General features: G+C 47.0%; 1 protein-coding gene across 1 annotated transcript in view; it reads right to left on the bottom strand.

Annotated features, from left to right (window-relative positions):
* Window positions 1–20742, bottom strand: part of LOC131281344 (paired box pox-neuro protein) — a 40509-nt gene that overhangs the window by 17884 nt on the left and 1883 nt on the right. The window contains 1 exon segment of the mRNA XM_058310673.1: window positions 6877–6974. Coding sequence (XP_058166656.1) covers window positions 6877–6974 — 98 coding nt within the window.

Here is a 20742-nt window from a genome sequence, read left to right as displayed (position 1 = left end):
TCTCTTCTTCATCCTGGCCTCTGGCAGTCCGTTTCTGATTGGCTGTCGGAAGGTTTCACCGGAGGGCGGTGGCTGGCTAGCGGGTCCAACACTCCACCCTGCGAACTTTTATTTACATCCATCCTCCGAACCGAAACCCATTGCCGGCCACCATTGCCAAATTGGCGGAATTTAGCGGTTTAATTAGTCTCACAACCCAACTACTCGCAACCTGACGGAGCAATTAAAAACGCCCCAAACGATTTCCGCGCCTCCGAAAGGGGACCAAAAAAGCCCCGCAGGTTCAGGCTATTAAAGGAAGTGATGGAAGGCTTTCGGCAGGACACGGCACGAATCAAACGCGCTCCGGGAATCTACATACGCAGCTCTCCTCCTTCGAAAAGGGCACGGGTAGATCCGGAGGAAGGATCCGAGAGAATTCAGAAGCCGAAACGTTTCGAAATCATCAACGATCGTAAAAAAAGAAGGTCGGTTCGAGTGGTATCACTCGTTTGGGGTGCGTCTGGAGGTGGAGAAACTGGACTGAACTGTGGATCGGGTAACGGGCAGGGAAGGGCGAGTGGGCGGCTCAATTCTGGAACGATGCCGACCCGTAATCGGATATCGGGGGCCGAGGTCCCGGCCATAACCATCGCCTGATATCGTCTAATTGATTCAAGTCAATCAAAATACTTTTATAGTCCAACTCCTGGGACCAAGAAATGTGTTTTCTTAAGCAAAGAGAGGGGCGAAAAAAGAGAGGAAAAACAAGGAAAATCTTGTCCTATCTGATCCGATGCAAAGCGCTGGCCGCTCAAAACCCTCAAATTGTACGCCCGAGACTTGCTAGAGTTCGGCCAAACCTTAATGCCATCTTTTAGCTGAAGCGCTCTGCCTTCGGGACGACATTAGACCGCGGGCCGAGAATTTCGGTCTCTTTCCCGAGGGTCCACACCGTCAGCCGCCTTCCCTATGACCCTATGATTATCCTGCGCTTCCTTTCGTCGATTACACGCACGGGAGGGATGCACTGTAATTTCTGCATCCACTCGAACGGGGCGATGCGGATCTACGGTTTCTAAGCACCGGGCCATTCTAATGCACCGTCACCAGCGTTTCGGTGCATCGCTAATCAGAAATACGGCCCATTCCATTCGCACCCATCACCGTTGGGCGTTCGGGGCTCCGGGCGCTTCGAGGAATAGGACACGACGTCGGTACGGCCGAACGCGAAGCGGAGGCATCAATCTTCTCCCCGTACCGGAGCCCTTTTTCCCAAGCATCGCAAACCGCAGCAATCAATTATTTTGATTATATTTCGTCAAACGCATCACCGTCTCAGTGGAATGTTGGAGACCGACCGTTGTGATCTCCCGAAAAAACGAAACCTGCATTAGATGCAGTTTAGAACCAGCGTTACCTGCATCTGCGGGCATCTGCCGTCTGTCGCCTCCGATCGCAAACCGTCCCCACAAAAGACACACAAAGTGTTTGTGCAGTTGCGGACCAAATACAAATTACAATCCCTTGCGAAGGATAAAGCGGAAAAGCGCGTATCGTTGATGCCCGGCAGCGAGGATCAAGCGACGATATTTGTTCGATGAAAACGATCAATTATTTAGCGGGTAAATTGTTATCATTAGCGAGATGAGACCGCTTAATGAGGCGCTATTGCGAGTTCATTACGGCAGATAAAGACAGCTTTGCGAAGGCCTGAATCGGTGACATGGCGCATTTTCGGAGGGTATTACGCGTGCCTCGGCTTGTTAAATTATTTCGCCATTTTTTCTGATGCAGGTTGTTGGTTACGGACAAATTTTGAAGACGATTATTTTTTGCGTATTATTTTCGTAAACTTTAAGGAAAAGTAATAGTAATCAGAAGGTTCTATGTTACTCAAACTACTTTTATTCTAAAGAACGCATGATATAAGAAAATTTCAAACAAATTCCTTTGATCCGACTGTACTAAGAACGATTTCGACAAATCAGATGTTTCCTGCTACAAAATAAGATTAATCTTCTTCGCGGTTGCCACCGGAAATGAGTCTTCAATAAAACTGAAAACCAGGCATCCTCCGCATCGAGTGAGGGCAAAAAGCCAAGCTCTGATGCCGCCCGAAGCTAAAACGAATCCACCCGGTAGCCCTCGGGGATACAACCTGCCGGCTTTGCTCGATCCCCATTAAAACTGGCCGGTTACAACTTCACGAGAAGTGATTAAGGGTTGCTTTTGCCCCGCAGTTTCCTCCCCCGGATTAACGATGTCTCTGTACGGGGCTGTCAACCTATGACCGTAGCAGTTGGGCCTTCCCACCTTCACCGTGCCATGACCGCGGCCACGGAGGATGCGTAACGTTTGACGCATTTTCCAGGAAGCTCGGGACAACCCCGGAGGAAAGGGCGGCAATGTCGCTGGGTAGAGTGCGGCATGGTGGCCGTAAACCCGAGTTTCAAATTCCACCCCAAAAAGGGCACCGAGTAGAGATCCGGCCAGATGCTCCAACCCGCGCGGCGCACACCGTTCATCTTAATTAGGAAAATAAAATGGTAAAAACACCTGAAAACATCATTTTTCCTGCCGGAGGCTCGGAGGGCCACAACAAAAAAGTGTAACGGCGTACGGCCGAACCGTGAACCGTGCAGGAAGTTTCTCCATGCGTCGGCGAACCGTGGAACCAGGCATGGAACCACGGGCCACGGTGGCAAATGAAGCAGTAAAACAGGTGCGTAGTTAGCGAAAACTTTACGCAGCATACGCCACAAAAACAACCTACAGGTTCGGAGCATAAAACATGCACTCCATCTGGGGCTAGTTTTTCACTCCGAATGAACCCCAATTCCCAAACGAAGTCGTCGGCCGGACACCGCGGAGCGTAGCATAAATCATGGTACAAGCGTTTGAGAAACGTTACGACGAGACGAAAGCTTCCTCGTTGGCAAAACGGTCGGTTACTCCTACGGCGTCTACTATTTACGATCGATCCCTCGGACTTCTGGAGTTCGTTAGTACGCGTCGGGGCCAATTAATTCACCGGCTTCCGAAACGTCCGCTTCGGCAGGGCTTTCAACACCGTTCCGAGGTGAGAACACAACCAACCAACCAACCGGCCTAGAGAAGTGACAGCGTCCCGAAGTTCCGCCCCGGGGAAAAGTGTTCGAGAATGAATTAATTCCACTTCAATCACCGGTTCGGACATAAACTGACAAAACCCACCACCAGCACCATATCATTTGACGAACGCACCGTTTCTTGGACCGTTTTTTTTACCACTCCTCGCCATCTCATTCACCAACACAACACGATCGCGCTCTCGGGACGAAGCAAGAACTCCTTCAGAATGGATCCTCCCAGCAGGAGTAGGAAAGGCGATCGCGAAGAAGACACCGTCATTCGTCATTTTCTCGCTCGCCCGGGCGATTGCATAAATCTATCCTTCGAGTCAATTAATTGTCAACTTCACAGGACGAGGTGCATCTCGGGAAGGTGGAAGCACCCAGGGAGGGCGGAGTTGTACGCGTGAAAACTGACAACCAAAAGCTTCTTCTGGCGGAGCTGAAGAGAGAAAGACGCAAAAAAAGGGCCGATCTCCCAACTACCTCGGTCTGCTGGGAAGATATCAAATCATTTGCACTGATCCTTCCGCTGGTCTGTGTGCGGGGAAAGGAGTACCAGTGGCCCCATGTGTGGAGGGGAAGGTGCGCAAAAAGGCAAAACGCATCGACAACTCGCGCGAAAACCGGCGATGGGAAACAAAAACGCGATCCTTTCCAGTCAACGCGCACAGGCTTGATTTATATCGGGCGGTTCTATCGGCATGAATAATGTCTCTCCACTCTAGGGGCGCAACTCCACCAGCTCGGGCAGCGAACAGCGTGAAGCCAGGTCGGGAGCCACGTCCAGGCGATCACGGTGCGCCATGGCAAAAAGTGCATCCAATTTAAAGTGATGGGAAATCACTCTCACACGACGCACTGTTGCACGATCGAGCGGGTTCGATCGATTGCGCCGACTGTCACCGGGGGGACGATGGTTCCCGTTCCGGAGTTCCCAGCGGACATTGTTGAACCACAATGGACTATGTTCTGGTATGATCAAAAATCGTTCGAATTTCAAGCTTATTTTTATGATCGATTAACTTTTAAAACAACTCTGATCAAAACAAGTCAAGTTCATTAATTTTCTATTTAATCTATTTTAATATTGATATCTACAAATTATGTAATTACCAGTTAGAAGGTTGAAGGTGTTCCCAATTTGAAGCTTTATGAATGTTAGTTAAATATTTAGTCTAGAAGTTCAAAAACATTTCAAACAAATCAAGTACAAGAAAACTCTTCGATGAGCTTTCGTCGCAGAGAAAAGGACTTAAATATCAAATATTATTATCATTTTTACGTTAAAACATAATTTTCCCATTTATTTGAATCATCCCAAGTACCAAAACTACATTTTTATCACTTTAGTTTGCCCACTCTAAACATCTTAAAATGTCCTGGACGCAAAACCCCATCGTCCTACTGTGCGCCGGAGGCATCGTTGACGCACTCGAAACCGAAACGTATCACTATCCGGCCGCATACCGTCCAACCAGCGACGGACCAGACGGCAGCACGAAGGGTCTCGAGGAATTCGCAAACCATTGCGAATTCGTTCGGCGCATAAAATTCTTCAAATTATTACAACTTGTATTATGAGACAGATAAAAAATTAACTAATCTGTAAATATAATTTTTATATTTTATCCCGTTCCGCGTCGGTACGGAACGGCACGTACGCTTACATACACACACACGGACACGCAACGATCGATCGAATCGGTAAAGCGAAGTGACGAAAAGCGGAGAAAATCGGCGAGAACAACATCACACTCGTCGTCTGCACCTCGCGGGGAGGGGAAAGGCCATGGTGGCCCCTTGTGCTGATGGGATCGCTACCGAACTTCTCCTTGACTCCCCTCCCACCAACTCTCCACCACCTTTCCTTGCCAACTAGGAGTGCACACTGGCCAACTGGCCCTGACGGAGGACACCGATTGAATCGACGGAATCTGGAGAAAAACGGCAAACGCGATCGGCTCGGATCGAGTTCGCTTCGCTTCTGCCTTTGCAAAAGCGATCCCCTCGCGGATCGCAGATTCTTCCCGTTTTTCATCCTGCCGGGCGGTGCGCGTGCAAAAACCTCTAATTTATGCACCGAAGCACAGTAGCAGTGGGACTTTCGGATAAAAATGCTTTTAAAATCGTGCTCATCTCTTCGCCGTCGCTTCAGACTGCGACCAAAGTGTTCTCTCTCAAAATCCGAGCCAAAAGAAAAACAATTTGCACACAGCAAAAAAAATATCGAAATGCTTTCCGAACCGATCGCGCGTTATTCCAGGGGGCGCATAACATTAATATCTGCAGACTATAAGTGTTGCAGCTTGGAAAGCGTTTCAAAACCGATGCCAATGTTGCTACTGGTTTTTATTTCCCCTCCTTTTTTTTGCGAAGCGAACTCGGAAAACCACAGCTCGCCCGTCGACAGCATCGGCCATCGCCAGTTTGATGGAATATGAATTGCATCGATGGATTGGGATCGACCATTCCCGGCCAGAAACCAGAACGTGCACAACCCGGTTTTCAACAGCGGACCTCGTCACGTCCGTACAATGTCTCCTTGGATGGCGTATGGTGGAAGAATTTTCGGAATTAATTTGTATTGCTTCATTAAGTGATTTTGCTAAACGATAAATAATGACTTATTTTTCCAGCGCAGGTGATAATTGCGTTTGATTCGTGCACTATCGCACGATCCGGGATGATTGATGAAACACCCAATAAAAATCAATATGATACCGAAACGTCGGAGGTAGAAGGGAAAAAACATGTGTTCCATTTCGTTGCTCCATTTTTTTTATTGTGGTTTTCATATATTAATAAAAACCAGATTTGCCTTTTTCAAAATATCCTCAAGGTTACTTTTTTTTAGATATGTCCATAAGAAATTCGTTATACGATGGTAATTTAATTTTAGTATCTAAACATTTTCCCATTTCAAACCAAACGAACATGATCGTTAGCTTCGTTCGTGTTGTCGCGCTCACTCTCAAATCACGTTTAAAACAAAATATTATCCCGAGAAAGGTTCAGAGGCAGGGATATAAATATAACCGTTTAGCTTTAATCTCCCACCCTGGGCTGAGCTTATTCTAAATTGAAAATCCTCCAAGCACCCATCATGATTGGACTTTACAACCTTCCCGTAGTGCATTTATAGTATGGTCTAGCTGCCCACCTTTTTTTTACGGCCCGCCGAGTGTATTATTTTTCAATTAGACCAGTAATTTCATCCAGAACGAAATACGATGGTTTTTTAATGCAACCGGTCTTCTGCCCTGCTTTAAAAAGCAAGTGCAGCGCAACCGTCGGACCAAACTCGTCGGGGTGCAAAGATGGAGAGACCGACGGGTTTAAGGTAAAATATAAAAAAAGGAAACATACCACCACCACCACCACCAGCCTCGGATTGAGCCCGGCACAGGTGATCATTTTCCAATAATACCTGCTAAATGCATTCCGCAAACCGATACGCATCATTTGGTGCGCCGTCGCGTTGCATTTGCGGCGTTGAGTACCGTTGCAAAAGCTGCAACCGAAACGGTGCAACCGCTCGACAACCTGTTGCGGACGAGAAGCTGTGCGAGCGTGCGCGTTGATTTGGCTGAAGGTCGAAAATTATCCGCCACTCGCGACGCCGGTAGCGGCCGTACTGTACCGGCTCATCGGCGTAAGTAATATTCGTGAGGCAACCGTCACCTTCTACTAAGACGCCGGCCATCGCGGAGGTCGGCGCGGTCTTAATCGGGACTTAATCTAAGAAAATTATGGCCGTAATCTAATGATCGTTTCCACTTACCGGTATGGGGCATTTCGTCGATGCCGGGCGGCGCGTTGATTGCCGTCTTGAAATCAGATATTGCCTGCAACTGCGATCGTTCCTTCCCTCCAGCAGACCTGCAACAGAAGCGGAGAAAATTCGATTTTTATGTTACGACTGCAACTTCGACGGGCCGCAGATCGAACTGGATTAATTTACGCTAAAGCCTACGCGTTATGGTTTCGAGCGGCTTGACCTCGGAGGGAAAGTCGCCCGACAGTCTGCACGTCCGCGCAACGTTTCCTCTTCATCCTCTCTCTCTCTACACTCTAGCCGGTGAATCAACAACCGAACATTAGAACAACATACACACAAACGACCATACAACCGTGTTAAGGACCTTCAGCGTAAAAACGCGAAGAGAACAACCCAAAATACAGAAGAAAAGAAAAACACAACCCAACCGAATTAAAGCCTGCACACACGTCACCCGTCAGTCGAAAACAACACATCAACAGCTCTCCACTCGCCGAACGAGCACGAGGAGGTGGTGTACCTGGATTTATACTGTGAAAATATTGTAATTTCGTTAATTAACGCCTTTTAAGGGGAATAAATTAGCATAACGCACCGACTGTTGGCACCGGGCGCACAAAGTGCACCTTCGAGGGTGACGGAGGCCTACGAAATGGGGGGGTGGGAATGAAGGTGAGGTATTAATGTCCTAGTCCTAGAAAGTTCGTGCCTCGCCGAGTCGTAAAACTGCCGAAACGGAATTAACTCCTGCGGGATAAAAATAAAAAGCCGTTCCAGTGTGATGGCGCTTTCCATGCAGGATGTGATTAGGTTGCAAAAGGAGGAATAACTTAATGAGGAGAAAGCATATCTTGGGGATGTTTTTGAGCATTTGATGTAAGTGGATGTAATAGTTGTAAGTGTATAAAGGAGGTGGAATGTTCTTAAAATCATTTCACACAGCCTAATTTAATAAATAAAATAATTTTATTCGAATTAAAAATTTAGTAAAAAGCTCAAAGAGAAAAACTATCAGGCTTGATTAACATATCAAAAGATAATTTATACATTATTTTTATCCAAATCTCGAAAGAAAAATAAAAAAAACATCAAAAGCCTATGTGACCTAAACATTTTGTAAATTAAATCAATATCGTATGATTGAAAAGCTAGGAAATTTGTGTTGCTAACATCAACAAAATTTAAATTATTACAAAATAAGATTTACACGGCGTTAAATAAATTAATCCTCCGGTGAGAATAAAGAAGAAAATCAATCCCTTGATTCTTTCCCCTTCAGAAGAAACTGCAGTTTTTTAAATAAAAATTGGGGCTAAGGTTCCACAGGATTGACATATTACACGAAATACTTCTTCAAACTGCCCACTGGGAGTATAATTGTAGTGTCTATAAATTAATAAATGAGCGCAGAGGCGGTATTTCTCTCGGCAGGATAGCAATTACATCGCCCCCACCCCTACCTTGGCTCCCTCTCCTTGTCGTCACCTCATCGTAATGACCATTAGCCATCAGCAAATCAGTGGAACACAAACAACCGTCTCACTTTCGGGTGGCCAATTCGGTTCTGCGCTAGTCCTTGCCACAGTTTGGCGAGCAATTTTATCGTCGCGTCATGCAGAGCCCGTTCCAGTTGGACGTCCCTCAGGCCTGAGAGGCGTTTCAACACGCTCCACGGTTTGCAACACACGGCCGGAACACTACCGGTGGGGCTTACACACTTTAGTAGCTCATTAATACAATCGCCATTTTCCGCAACGCCTACTGGAGTATGCTTTAGTAAATGGCGTGCGTGGAAGCCGACCTCCAGCTAGCCGGCCGGCCTAGCATTTCGCGGAAAATATAAACAAATTCGCGCTTTATCGCAAATTGGGCACGCTTTCACGCGTCTCGGCGGTGTTTAATTAGAAGGGCGAAGAAGGCATCTCCCACTCCTGGCCGAGCTTGACCTGCAGCGCAGGGTCTACGGCTCTATCGGCCGCGAACTCGGGAAAACCCTCCGCGGATCGCTCGCTTTATGGGGTCATTTGTGCGGCTAGCCATTTGAATACTAAAACCCGCGAGTGCTTCGGGGCGTACGCATTTGTGCGAATTAAACAAACTGATTATACGAGAAAGACATAAAACCTTTAACCGAAAACGACACCCGCAGGAAAAATGCGCGACCGTGCCGCACCGATAAACACGGTTGGGCCGGGAAAACGTTACGCTGCGGCACCGAATCGGTGATGGGTCCTGCCAGAAGCAGGTGAGAAAAGACGGCGAGCTGTGTTTGTTTGTTTTTTTTTTCTGGGTGGTTTTTTTATGATTGATTTTGCCTAATTAATCATACCCGCAGGATTCGGCCACGGGGATCGGCCACACCGAAACGCACACGGTCGGATTTTAGTGTGTTTACAAACACCCCCGGATTTAAGCCACCCGAACCGAGTGATAGGTTTATGCAAATCGCGCCAGGTTCTGGACACCAGCCAGGGTTGTTCGAGGGTCCAAGGGCTCTCCGACGCAGCCTGATGTCCTGCGTCACGCGTTTCCCCACGAGGTCCTACTCCTAGGCGATCGTCGCGTCGCCCTCGTCAAGGATATGGTTGTTGAACTTTGTCTCTTCATTAATATTTATCATCTCGGGCGCGGTGAAAGCGCGCCGACTTAAGTGTGTCGTTCCGGAAAGGGCCTTCCGAAATCTTTCTGGGTAACAATACTGCCACTGCCGAAGGGGGCGAGCTGGTTGTTGATTAAGCCATGCTAGCGTATCCGTTTTGCGTGTAGACAATGCGAGCAGCTGGTGGAACGGGCGAGGATAAGCATGTAGCATGATTAGCGACAATGCTCCCTTCGATAGCGCGGCGTAAACCTTTTTACGGCTCAAATCTGCATTTCAGGGAAACCATATTACGAGGACTAGGAAGAGAAGTTCTATTTTCCCCTTTTATTCGCTGATGGAACCTATTTTAGAGTATGAAAGTTGTTAGCATACCAGCTTAAAAACCTATAAACCAAATAACGAGCATAGCACCATAAAATATTTTCATAGAAAACATAAATCCTTTCTGCATCATCATAATTCATACATATTTGCATAGTTTTATTTGACTCTTGGGCTTCAGGTTTTGTTCAAAGCACAGTTTAAAACAACAAACGCCTATGCTCTGCCTTCTTGGCATTTTTTTTTTTAGTTGTACTTCTTACCAAAACTCTCATGATCTTTTGTTAACCTACTAAAGCCTACTTGGTACCTTACTTGTTACATAATTTGTTTTCAAGCTTTGGAAAATTTTAATTGATTTTTTAAACGCACGTTTTGAAATGTGTAAGAAACCAGAACCAAAAAAAGGAGGTACTTCCCAACAATGAAAAACAGTTTAGATAACAGGAGGTTGCAATGAAATTAGATACCATATTGCTTTGAGTAATTGTGGGAAACCACCACGGTAGCTTACCACAGAAGTAATGATCGCGATTTGCGCATCGAATAACATGTCACCGGATCAGCATATCGCCAATAAGTTGGCCACATTCGCGCCACCGGGGTCCGAAAAACCAGCACAGCGCGAGAAACGCACCACCAATAAGCATTCAACCACACCACGGCGAAACTGTCGATAAAACCGTTTCCAGTCGTTCATTCGCGAAACTTAACAACCAAACAGTGGCATCCGTTTAATTTGGTGATTATTCTCTTTTGCTTTCCTTTCACGCGACCCGGGACCTTTCTCTTCCCTGTCTTGCCGGTCCTCGGTTGCTGGTTGGTTGCTTTTCTCGCAACCGCAACCGAAAAAGCGCCTCATGGGGGACAAGTGCAGCCCTTGGAAAGCTTGGTGAGATTTCTACGGAAAATCATAAAATCCACTAAAACCACTAAAGCGCCCAGCGCGGCTAACGGTAACGCTAAGCCTTCGCGCAAGTGGTTTTTTTTTGTTTAATTTGCAACTTTTATTGGCAATCCCTCTCCCTGGAAAGCCCCAGTCCAAGTCCTTTGCCGACACCGTCCCTTCGTTTCGTTTTATCAGCCTAAGGCGATCGTGTGGCCTGACCAAAAACTGACTACTGCCAACGAAGCATCCCTTTACAGAAAGAAAGTCATCAAAGCACCGGCGCGCAGCTGTTTACAATCCATTGAGGGAAGCCTCGGCTGTACGTAGATGGTTGGCCATATCCAAATTAAGCGTTAATTAAAAATTAACAGTGGAAGGAATAGAGAAATATGACGCTTGAAGGTGTGCCAGTACAATTTGGAGAAAAAGAACAACACTTTAAGTGACGAAATGAAACGTAGCCTAAAATTGTCTTTCAAAAAGATACGTATTTTAATAATACAGCTTTCATGCAATACTTAATAGACTACGCCCTCATAATACAACCAAAAAGGGTTCTTCAAACAAAAAGGGGAAACTTCACAACAAAAGACACTAAATCAAGGATTAGTTGCTATTCGAAACAAACATGGTGTTGTGTTTCTTCATGTAAGATCCTTTTCCAAAGCAGACATAGACGTCACTGAAGTGATAAATAGATTACTTGTAGCACTAAAACAGATAAGGAAGGCATCGAAGCTGCAACTAGGAACAAAGAATCAAGTCATCCTTCACCCATAAACCATAACATCGATCGGCTTGTTTAGCCCTGGCCATCAATTTCTGCAAAAACAGCCGCGGAATGTACGCCGATCCATGCACGTAAACGTTTGATTGCTGATCAAGTCATTCGGACAAAACACATCGGGCAAGGAATGTGAAGCACAGAAACAAGACCAAAAATCACAGTGTCCAGCATCCTTCCTCCCGGCCGAAAGGGTTTGTGCAATGCAGATAAATTCTTAATCAAACCAAAACCGACAACCGATTGCGAGACACTCGCCCGGCCGGCTCGGACGACTACCGATGTCCCGGCCCGAGGTCCAACCAGCACCGAGACCCAACATTAATTTTATGAATGAAAATAAACCGGGAACAAGGCAACGCCAGGCAAGGAGACGAAAAAACAATTAAACCACTCTACACCCCAAAAGGGTCGCGATGGTACCGAGCTTCCCGCGAGTTCCCGGCGAGTGGAGAGGGCAAGTCCGGGGTGCCCGTCGACCGGAGAGGATGCTGGCGCGACAACATCAGAAAATGGAGATTCCAGTATAAAATGATATAAATGCGTAAGAAATCGTAAATGTTTATCTGTTTTCCGATTCCGGCCCGGGACCTCGAATAGCGTTTCTTGCGAAGGAGAAGGAGTCGAACTTCGGCTTCTTCCTGCCCGCAGCGTCGACCTCTGACGGACGGGACGGAATGATGGAATGGAGCAAGCGAGCGAACTAGGGTTTAGACAGAGATGATCAGACGGGAGCGAAAAAGAAACAGACAGGAATAAAACGACACTCAAGTCCACTACGAGATACCCGGTGTTGGGGTCCGAAAAACTCCTCGACCTAATCACGACGCCTGACACTTGGTTGACCGGCAGCATGTTTCGAAGGTGTTCAAAGAAGGCCACAACAAAGAGATCGGACTTCGTTTTCCGATCAGCATGTTCCGTCAATGTTTTGTCGGCATGCGTGGTCTTCGGAGGCTCCGGGGCGGTGAGAGGGGGGAGAAGAGTTCGGCCATTCGGCGACCGACTCGTCCGAGCGGAGGAAGGAAGCAACTAACCACCACTGGGACTGGAAAGATGTTTATATACCTGTCTTGTTATTCGGTTTAATTATCTTTTAATGATATTAAAATAAAAACATAAATTAAATTATTATAAGCACGCCTAATGGGCTGTCAGGAATGGAGCTGGAAGCATGAAAAAAGGATTGCCCAACGCTGTCCCCTGCTTTATGTCCCCTCGGTGTTCTACCCAGATGATAGTGATTGTTGGATGGTTTTAGGTTTTTTTTACTTTTCATTTCTTTGCCTTGGCGTTTTGGATTTGATTCGTCGTGTTTTGAAGCGGATTGAGCAAGGAAGGAATGAGCGAGCTAAGATGGAAGTTCTTAGTAGAAATAAAAATCCAAACCATGAAGCAAACCTACAGAAGCATGGAGCGAATCTAATTTAATGTTTCAATGTTCGTTTCATCCGTCTTATTTGGTAGTTTTTGTTAACTCCTATTACTTGACTTAATTTTGTAATGTTTTGATAATTTTTTCAGAGTTCTATTTCATAAACTCACTTAGTTCTTTTTTAAACCTCCAAGTTGCTTTTTTAGATCTTGATAGTTCTGGTTTTTTTAAAATATTATTGTGAAAAGACCTTTGTTTCATAAAATTGAATCAATCCTACATTCCCAAAGAATACTTAAAATGTTTTGCAGGCTTCGAATAGGTTACCAAAACCATTCTTATGGTAATGAAGGCACTTCACCTCGCATGGAGGTTTTATAATCGTAAACACGAAGCACACGACGGGTGACACGGCTCGAAAAGGAAATTCCCACCCCTCCGGACCCCTCGCAAGGCTCCTCTCGCACCCCGGCGTAACCCATCGTGACCCAGCGCACCGCCGGACGGTGGCCCACGGATCCGTTTTAATCAATTACACCGTTTCAATCTAATTGCCACGATCTGGTTGCCCAACGCAAACGCAGCGTCCACCTCGGGTAGCACGCCGAGTGGCGTCGATTGACAGGATCACTTCTCACGCGACACCCGCGATGGACTTTGCCTGATAAACCGCCCAATCGCGGACTCCCAGCCCGGCTCGCACAGCTCACGCATAATACGCCGGTGGCCTAATGGCGGTTCTCGCACCGTTGCACCGTGGCGATACGCGATGCATACGGTCGCGCAGCGGACAATGTCCCACCGCAGGAGGAAGGGGACACGGGGATGGGGGGGCCATCTCTGCCGGTTTAAATAAGGACCTAAGCCTCCTCGCCTCGCGGACGTGAAAGGCCGATGGAAATCGCGCTGTGGGAACTCAGCACGTCTCGGCACATCTCGTTTCGACACGCCACGCCGCCGGCGGCGTGTGTGTGTGTGTGTGTGTGTGCTGCGATGGCCGTCATAAGCCGGCCGACGCGAAACCGGCGAAAAAAGCTGCCCTTACCATACGCACCTTGCGGGATGGCGCGTCCGCAGCGCTTTATAAATATTAATGTATTCAAAGAGTGATTTGTAATAAACACTTGTTTTGCGTTTCGTTGTGCCCTCTCAGCTGGTGGGAGAAGCGTGGAGCCTGATGGAAGGGGGTTATTTACCGGTCAACCTTCGCACTCGACGGGGAAACTCTCGAAAATCACACTCTCGACCCTTCGACGTTCAGCTTTTATCTCAACCTGGCAAAATGCATCCTCCAAACGACGTTGATGCACTCTCCGACGAGCGACTTTTTGTCCCAATTTGTTCCCAACTGCTCGACGCTTATTCGACGGTCGTTTCGGATGCATCGATTGCGCCACCATCGGATCGGCTCATTACGGCCCGAAAAGGAAGAGCGAGTCCCGTTGGAACGCCTACGCACACGCGGTGTTTAATTAATCGCCCCACAACCGTGGCCGTCGTTAATTTGCACTGTCAGGTGAGGATCGCGATGCAGCGATAAGCTCAATCCGAGGAAGGCTTCCGAGCGTCCGAGGGCTGCAGCAGCGGATCGTAAAACGGCTAAACGAGCCGAATGGAGTTGTACCTTGATTGCTTTATAGGTGAAAGATGCCCAAACGGGTAACGAAAACTGCAGCAGAAGGCTCATCTGCACAAGGTTGAAAAGAAATTGTTGTTCGGCTCAAATTACAACACGTTAAACACGAAAACTTGCAAACAAATACACGCAAAAATAAGATAAAATGGGAAAATGCTAGTCAACAAAAACATTTGAGAGAAATTAATTTAAAACAAAAGATAATCGGGTCAATCAACATTCCGATGTTTTACCGTACCACTTTTAAGCTGAACCTTTGATTACACAGTAACTTTAAAAACAGGTTTTAAAAGGCCGTTGTACAGATGTAAATAAATATAACAAATATAAGAAATAATGTTCTATCTACTTAAATCAACATGATATGAAATCAAACAATCAAAAACCCAAAATATTAAGCGACATGTCAATACAAGGTAAAAATTGAAGACAAAACATGGTCTTAAATGTATAATTATATTGTAAAAGTGAATAACTCTGATGCCATATGTGCATTAGTTCTCCAAGGAAAAAAGAGAAAAAGAAAACAAAAAGTATAAAATGTGTTAGATCAATTATATTACAATCCATTCCTAGAAAGATAAGCTTAGAGAACAGAAAACCCATAACACGCACCATCGAAAACGATATCAGTGCAAGAGAGCTTCTCAATCCATTCCCAAAGCTGAAGAATAAAATCCGGATTCTAATTGCTGGCGTTTACCGCTGTACAGCCTCATTTTCCAAGTTCCAGTACCTTCCCTTGCACCTTGCACGATTCCCACACCTAAGAATCTCCCACTACCTTCCCCTCGTTCCCCTCGTGCCAGCCATCCATCAGTACCAGCATCCATTATCCGGGCCGTCGATCGGGCAGTATAATTTAATGGTATCCTGTTTTACAGCACCAGAGCCCGGGACGCTCTGGTTTTTTGGGGCCCCCTCACGGTTCGGCTGCCGTTCGGCGTGTTTCGAAGCGCCATTCCGGGATGGTTTCACGTAAACTATCCACATTACAGCCGTGGTCCGAGATTGTGCCTTGCTGGTTGTTGTGTTTGTTTTGTTTTTGCCGGCCGGTTTACCGGAATTCTGGCGGTTTACCCGCGCACCACCCGTTCCGGAGCGCTTTTACCGAGCGGCAGTCACGCTTATCTGATTTCATCACATTCAATTCATTAGCCCGTTTATCCGTGGGCTCCGATCGCATCATCGTATCACGGTTTCCCGTCGTTTGCCATCGAAGCAACCTGTCCCGCCAATCGAAGTGATAGAAGTTTCGTCGGGCAAGCGATTTTACCGATGGTGAGTGAGAACCCCGGTAGAGTTCGGCTCGGTGATCGTCTTCCTCAATGAAATGCAACCATTCAGGGGACCCTTCGTCGTGGCCGAGTTGCCGTTCGCGACTTTACACGATCACCAACGCGGCCAAAGCCTTTCGTCCCGGTCCGGAGACGGGTTCCCAGCGCGAAACCGGCGGGAGATGGGCGAAAATTTGTCTCCAAACTTTATAATGACCACCACGGCAGTAAATGAGCCCCGGGGAGGCCGGGGGCCGGCCGGCTGACAGGACGACCCACCCGGGTGGACGAAGGTTCGCCTGCCCGCAGGGGTCTCCTACTTCCAAAGGACGGTTAGTTTACGATAATATCTCGGAGTGTGTAACGGCAGCCGAGATCGAGCACTTGTTTTGCATGCCTCCTCCGGAGATCGAGATCCCGAGAGGCCTCGAGGGAAAATATGACACGTCAAGACTCCAAGCCGTGGGGTTTTTCTGTTCTTTTTTCGCTGATGTCGCGGTTGATCCATCCGCTGATTATGCAGAATCAGTGCGCACTCGGACGCAGACTTTGACGGGGGCCTAATTGACGTTTTCCTTCGGTTTGGCACGGAGCTTTCGACTGTTGCCAAAAGTTCTTCCCCTTCCTCTGCCTGGTCGACGCGGCCGAACGGCGACTCGTTCCCTCCCCGCGTGGGTCAGGTCAATCCAGAAGCACCAGAAAACCAACCGAAGCGCATTCGTTAGTATTTCGTTAATTTGACGAAAGACAGATTTCTGGCCGATAAGATGGCCGGTTGCGCCGGAGGAGGGCGACATGCTACCGGACGGTGCTTCCTCCTTCGGGCCGACCTGTGACCACGGCACACCGCCCCTTCCCTCCCTTGGCTACCTTAATTGATATAAATTTCCAGTGAAGTCATAATCTTTTACGGACTGACATGTTGTTTCCTCAAATCAATAAATTTGGAGGCGCATAAAAATTTATCTAAATTTTATTGGCGCCCCTCTTGGACGCGGGAGCCTCAGCATCTAGTCGCTCTCCCTCTATCTCTATCTCTTTCTCTCTTCACTGTTCCTTCTCTCCCTTTGCTTGTAGCTATCGACCCGGCGACAATGTTTCGAACAAGAATTAACAACGATAAGCCCGAACGTGGTCCATGGCGTTTGCCCCAAGACGTCCTTCGGATGGCGGGTGGCTTTGGTCGGACGGGTGCAATCAAAGCAGAAGCCCCCCGAGAACCACCGGTGGCAGTCAACCCGGCTCATTAATAGATAATAACTATTTGTTGGGAATTTTCATAGGCACATTTTTCATCGGAAGCGTTCCGGCGCACTCGGGGGGCAGCGATCGTGGCGTTCCAGCTACATGCCTAGCTTGGCTGCCTGGTCCGGTTTAGTAGAAGGGGGGAAGATTATTTCCGATATCTCCATAGGAGCATCACGAGATGACGGTACCGACCTTGCCGGTTTTTTTTCTTTCCCGCTCGCTTGATGGGACGGAACACACAGGGCGCAAGGTGCTACCGGTCGTTCGTCTAGCTAAGAAATGGGATTTGGACTCAGGGCGACGGTGGACTCGACCGCCGAATCTCGAATGCCCCATCGCCGACGTGTGAAGATCGTTAGGCGAAAATTGATAGGCGAAGCAAATGAAAATCAGGCGCGGTCATCTAAACGAGCTTCCGCTACCGGATCGCAGGGTGGGCCCGGGTGAATCATAGCACCACGAGAAAGATTGGAGATTTGAAGAGAGAAAACGCAGTAGCAGTTATTTGTGGGTTCGAAAAGAAAATTAACATTGTTTAAGTATTGACTAATTTTATTTCGTTTGAGGAACTAAGAATGATCCAAAATATTCCACTGAATGCGCCTTATAACTCCATTAGAAACCATTGTGAAATTATTACGAACTCTGTAACACTCCAGCCTATCGCCTATTAAGAGAACATTTAGAGCCACAAACTGCAGGAAGTCATAAAAATCGATTGAAGTTGGATCGATTTAAGTTATGTAGGAATTTTTCCAACAAAAAAAATCAAACACAAAGCCCATAAAACCTCTTACGGTCACCATTCTTGAAGTGTTGGAAACATCCATTTGATTATGGAGTGAAGCATATAGGCTACGCACCCTCGGAATGCTTGAAATTCCGGCCCATCAAAGGTGCATGAAAAGGTGTTCCATAGTATTCATATTTATGTTGTCGTATAAGAATTAATAGGCTTGATAAATGTTTATTACCACCTGAACAGATATTTAAAAGTTGTTATTTGTGCAACAATGGTCGTTAAACATACGTATATTAAAATTTAAAAACAATATCCAGCTTCTAATGCATTAAAAGCGAGACGAGCACTCTTCAACTTCTTTCTTTATCCTATGTGTTAATTATTTTTATTAAGCCATATCAGTTTTGATGGTAAAAAAATAAATTGAACAAAATCAATCCATTCGTATAATTCTCTATTGACAAACTATAACGATTCTCTAATTAATTTTATATGCAACATTTCCAATAAAAAATAAATTTGAGCCGTTACTTGCAGCACAGAATATATTCTCAAACAAACCAATATTCTTGTTTAATTTTATCTTCTTAAATTCCCACTTCTGTACCTTCCGTTATCGTCACATCAATTTGTTCTTCGGCCCATAATCATCCCGCATGATTTTCCAAACTCACATTTACCATACTTTAAAAACTCGATCATCTCTAAATCGATCGACCACCTCCCGGAAAGCGTCCCCAGGACAGTAACACCACCAAACGCCGAGAACGGTGAGAAGGAAACCAGCGGACCAGATAATGTCCCCCGGATGCTAATGAGCCAACTAATTGGTGACGCGAACGGTACGGGTTTCGCCGCCGCTCCCAAACCGGGAGTCCAATTTTCTACACAGTTTACGATCTTCCTGCGTGCGTGTCGAAGAGAGTGGGACACGCACCAGACGCGCAGACGATTGCGTTTCGTCTTCGGCCGCCCTGGGGGTGCCTCGCAAAAACCATCCCCGAAACCGAAGCCGTGAACGTGACATCGCGAAAAAGATAAACCCGGTCAAGGACGACGATTCCGTCGACGGGACGATTTTCCGGCGCATCATTCTGGCGCGCTTTGTTTCCTTTCGCCGCACCTACGGGACACTCCGACTGCACAGCACAAAGTGGCGCGCCCGGAACGATGGCCAACGGCGCTTGATGATTTTGGCGCACGAGATGAAAAGTTTGCCAAGCGCTGATTTTCTGGCGTGTTTTCGGTTTTTCGCTCTTGTTTTTAAACGCGCCCTTTGTCGCTTCGGTTCGGCCATCCCGGCGAACCGAACGGCGCATGCAAAACTTCTAAACCGACGGATTAGCATAATACAAGTGTAGTTTACACGTACGTAATTATGCAAATTTTTCCTTTCGGCTACAGAAACCTTTTGGGCTGCGGGTTTGAAGCTTAAGGTTCTTGTCGTTCGCTGGATGAAGCTGCAGCCCCGGGGTTTTGTAATGCGACGGTTTCGGTAATTTTATTTTGCTATCCTTTTTTTCCCCCCCTGCTGGATGTAAGAGCCCCCCAAAAGGGCAACTTTTCCAGCGCGAACTAAACCACCGTAATAATGGGGCAGCTTTTAACTCGCCGGAAAACCGTCCCGTGTCGTCACTTTTCCCATCGCCCGCCCCAACGGTGTTCAAGTAACAGGATAACAACACCAATCCGGGCGCGTTAGAATAGGGGAATAAAAAATCGGAACGCTTCTAAAGTACCTTCTCGCCAGCCCCAAATGTTCAGTTCCACTCAAGTGGTCCAAAAGTGTTAAAATCACGATTGCTAGATTCGATAAAGCCCTCGCTCCACCCGCGGGCCCTCGCCGTGGCGTTCGAATATTCACGGTCTCCTCGTCGTCGAGGAATGGAAAAATCACGTGGAAAAACCCCGGGCCTGGCGCACGGATCGGATCATTTAAAGGACAAGGCAGGAAGAGCCTTTACAAAGTGTGAGCGCCTCGCAAAGACATTTAAATGTAACGGCCGATTTGCACGCTACCTGAAGATATTATCGCCCTCGCCGTGCTTCTTTCCCCTCGCCCTTTGTGGTGTTTGATTTCTTCCCTCGCCTTACGAGCTACGCTTCGAGTGTAAAAGCATGCATGCACAATCCCCGGCCGGCTCGAAGGGCTCAGGAGTAGGTGTGACATTCGGGACGATGAATGGTTTCAACTTCACAGCAAACAACGGCCCGCGTCAAACAAAGTGTCAAACAAAACGTGAAACGTCCAGAAACGGTGCCGGCAGTAAAATTATTTTAATTAAGATAATTTCATATTTTATTCATCGCGTTCGGTTGCATATTTTAACCCGGCTTGACCCACGGAAATGGAACGGTATTAATAGTCGTAACGCGCGCTTGAAAGTTTTTCTAACTCAGCCCACCACCACTCCGGTTTATGCGAAACCCCGGCTGAGGGCAACGAGATGGGAGTGTGTTCATGATGGTGATGATGTATTTCCTCCCACCAAAACATGCCGTCCTGGAACGGCGCCAACGCATGAAGCGTTATCGGTTTCGATCAGCGATTGAGATAGTGGGCCTTTTTGGCAGCCAAATGTTCGCACCTTCGGCCGGAGATTGTCACGAGAGGGGATGTTTCCGGTTGCCAGTGGGAAGAAGGTTGTGGAAACGGAAACGTGGGAGTGGGAGATGGTGCACAGGTTAATCGCTTTCGGAGGGCGTTTCACTTTACTCACTAATTAGAACATGAGCACGATAATAACGAGCTCAAAAACCAAGTGTATTGAGGTTGTAATAATGGCAAGTGTCACATTTCGATAGTAGATGTTTAATTACGAAATCTTTGTGAGAAGTTTTATGGGCAACATTTGAAAAAATCTGTTCTCATTTAATCAAAACCCCAATCTTCTAATTTAACCGAATGGTTTAGCCCGTTTTACCCAACAACATGTGATAATTGAATCAATTGATGTCAATATGCACGTTGGAATAAATATCGTCTAATTTAGTT

This window comes from Anopheles ziemanni, chromosome 2 (genome assembly GCF_943734765.1).
Source record: "Anopheles ziemanni chromosome 2, idAnoZiCoDA_A2_x.2, whole genome shotgun sequence".
In the NCBI taxonomy this organism is placed as follows: Eukaryota; Metazoa; Arthropoda; class Insecta; order Diptera; family Culicidae; genus Anopheles; species Anopheles ziemanni.
Note: the sequence above shows the minus strand (reverse complement) of the source record. Positions and strands in the feature narration are given on the sequence as shown.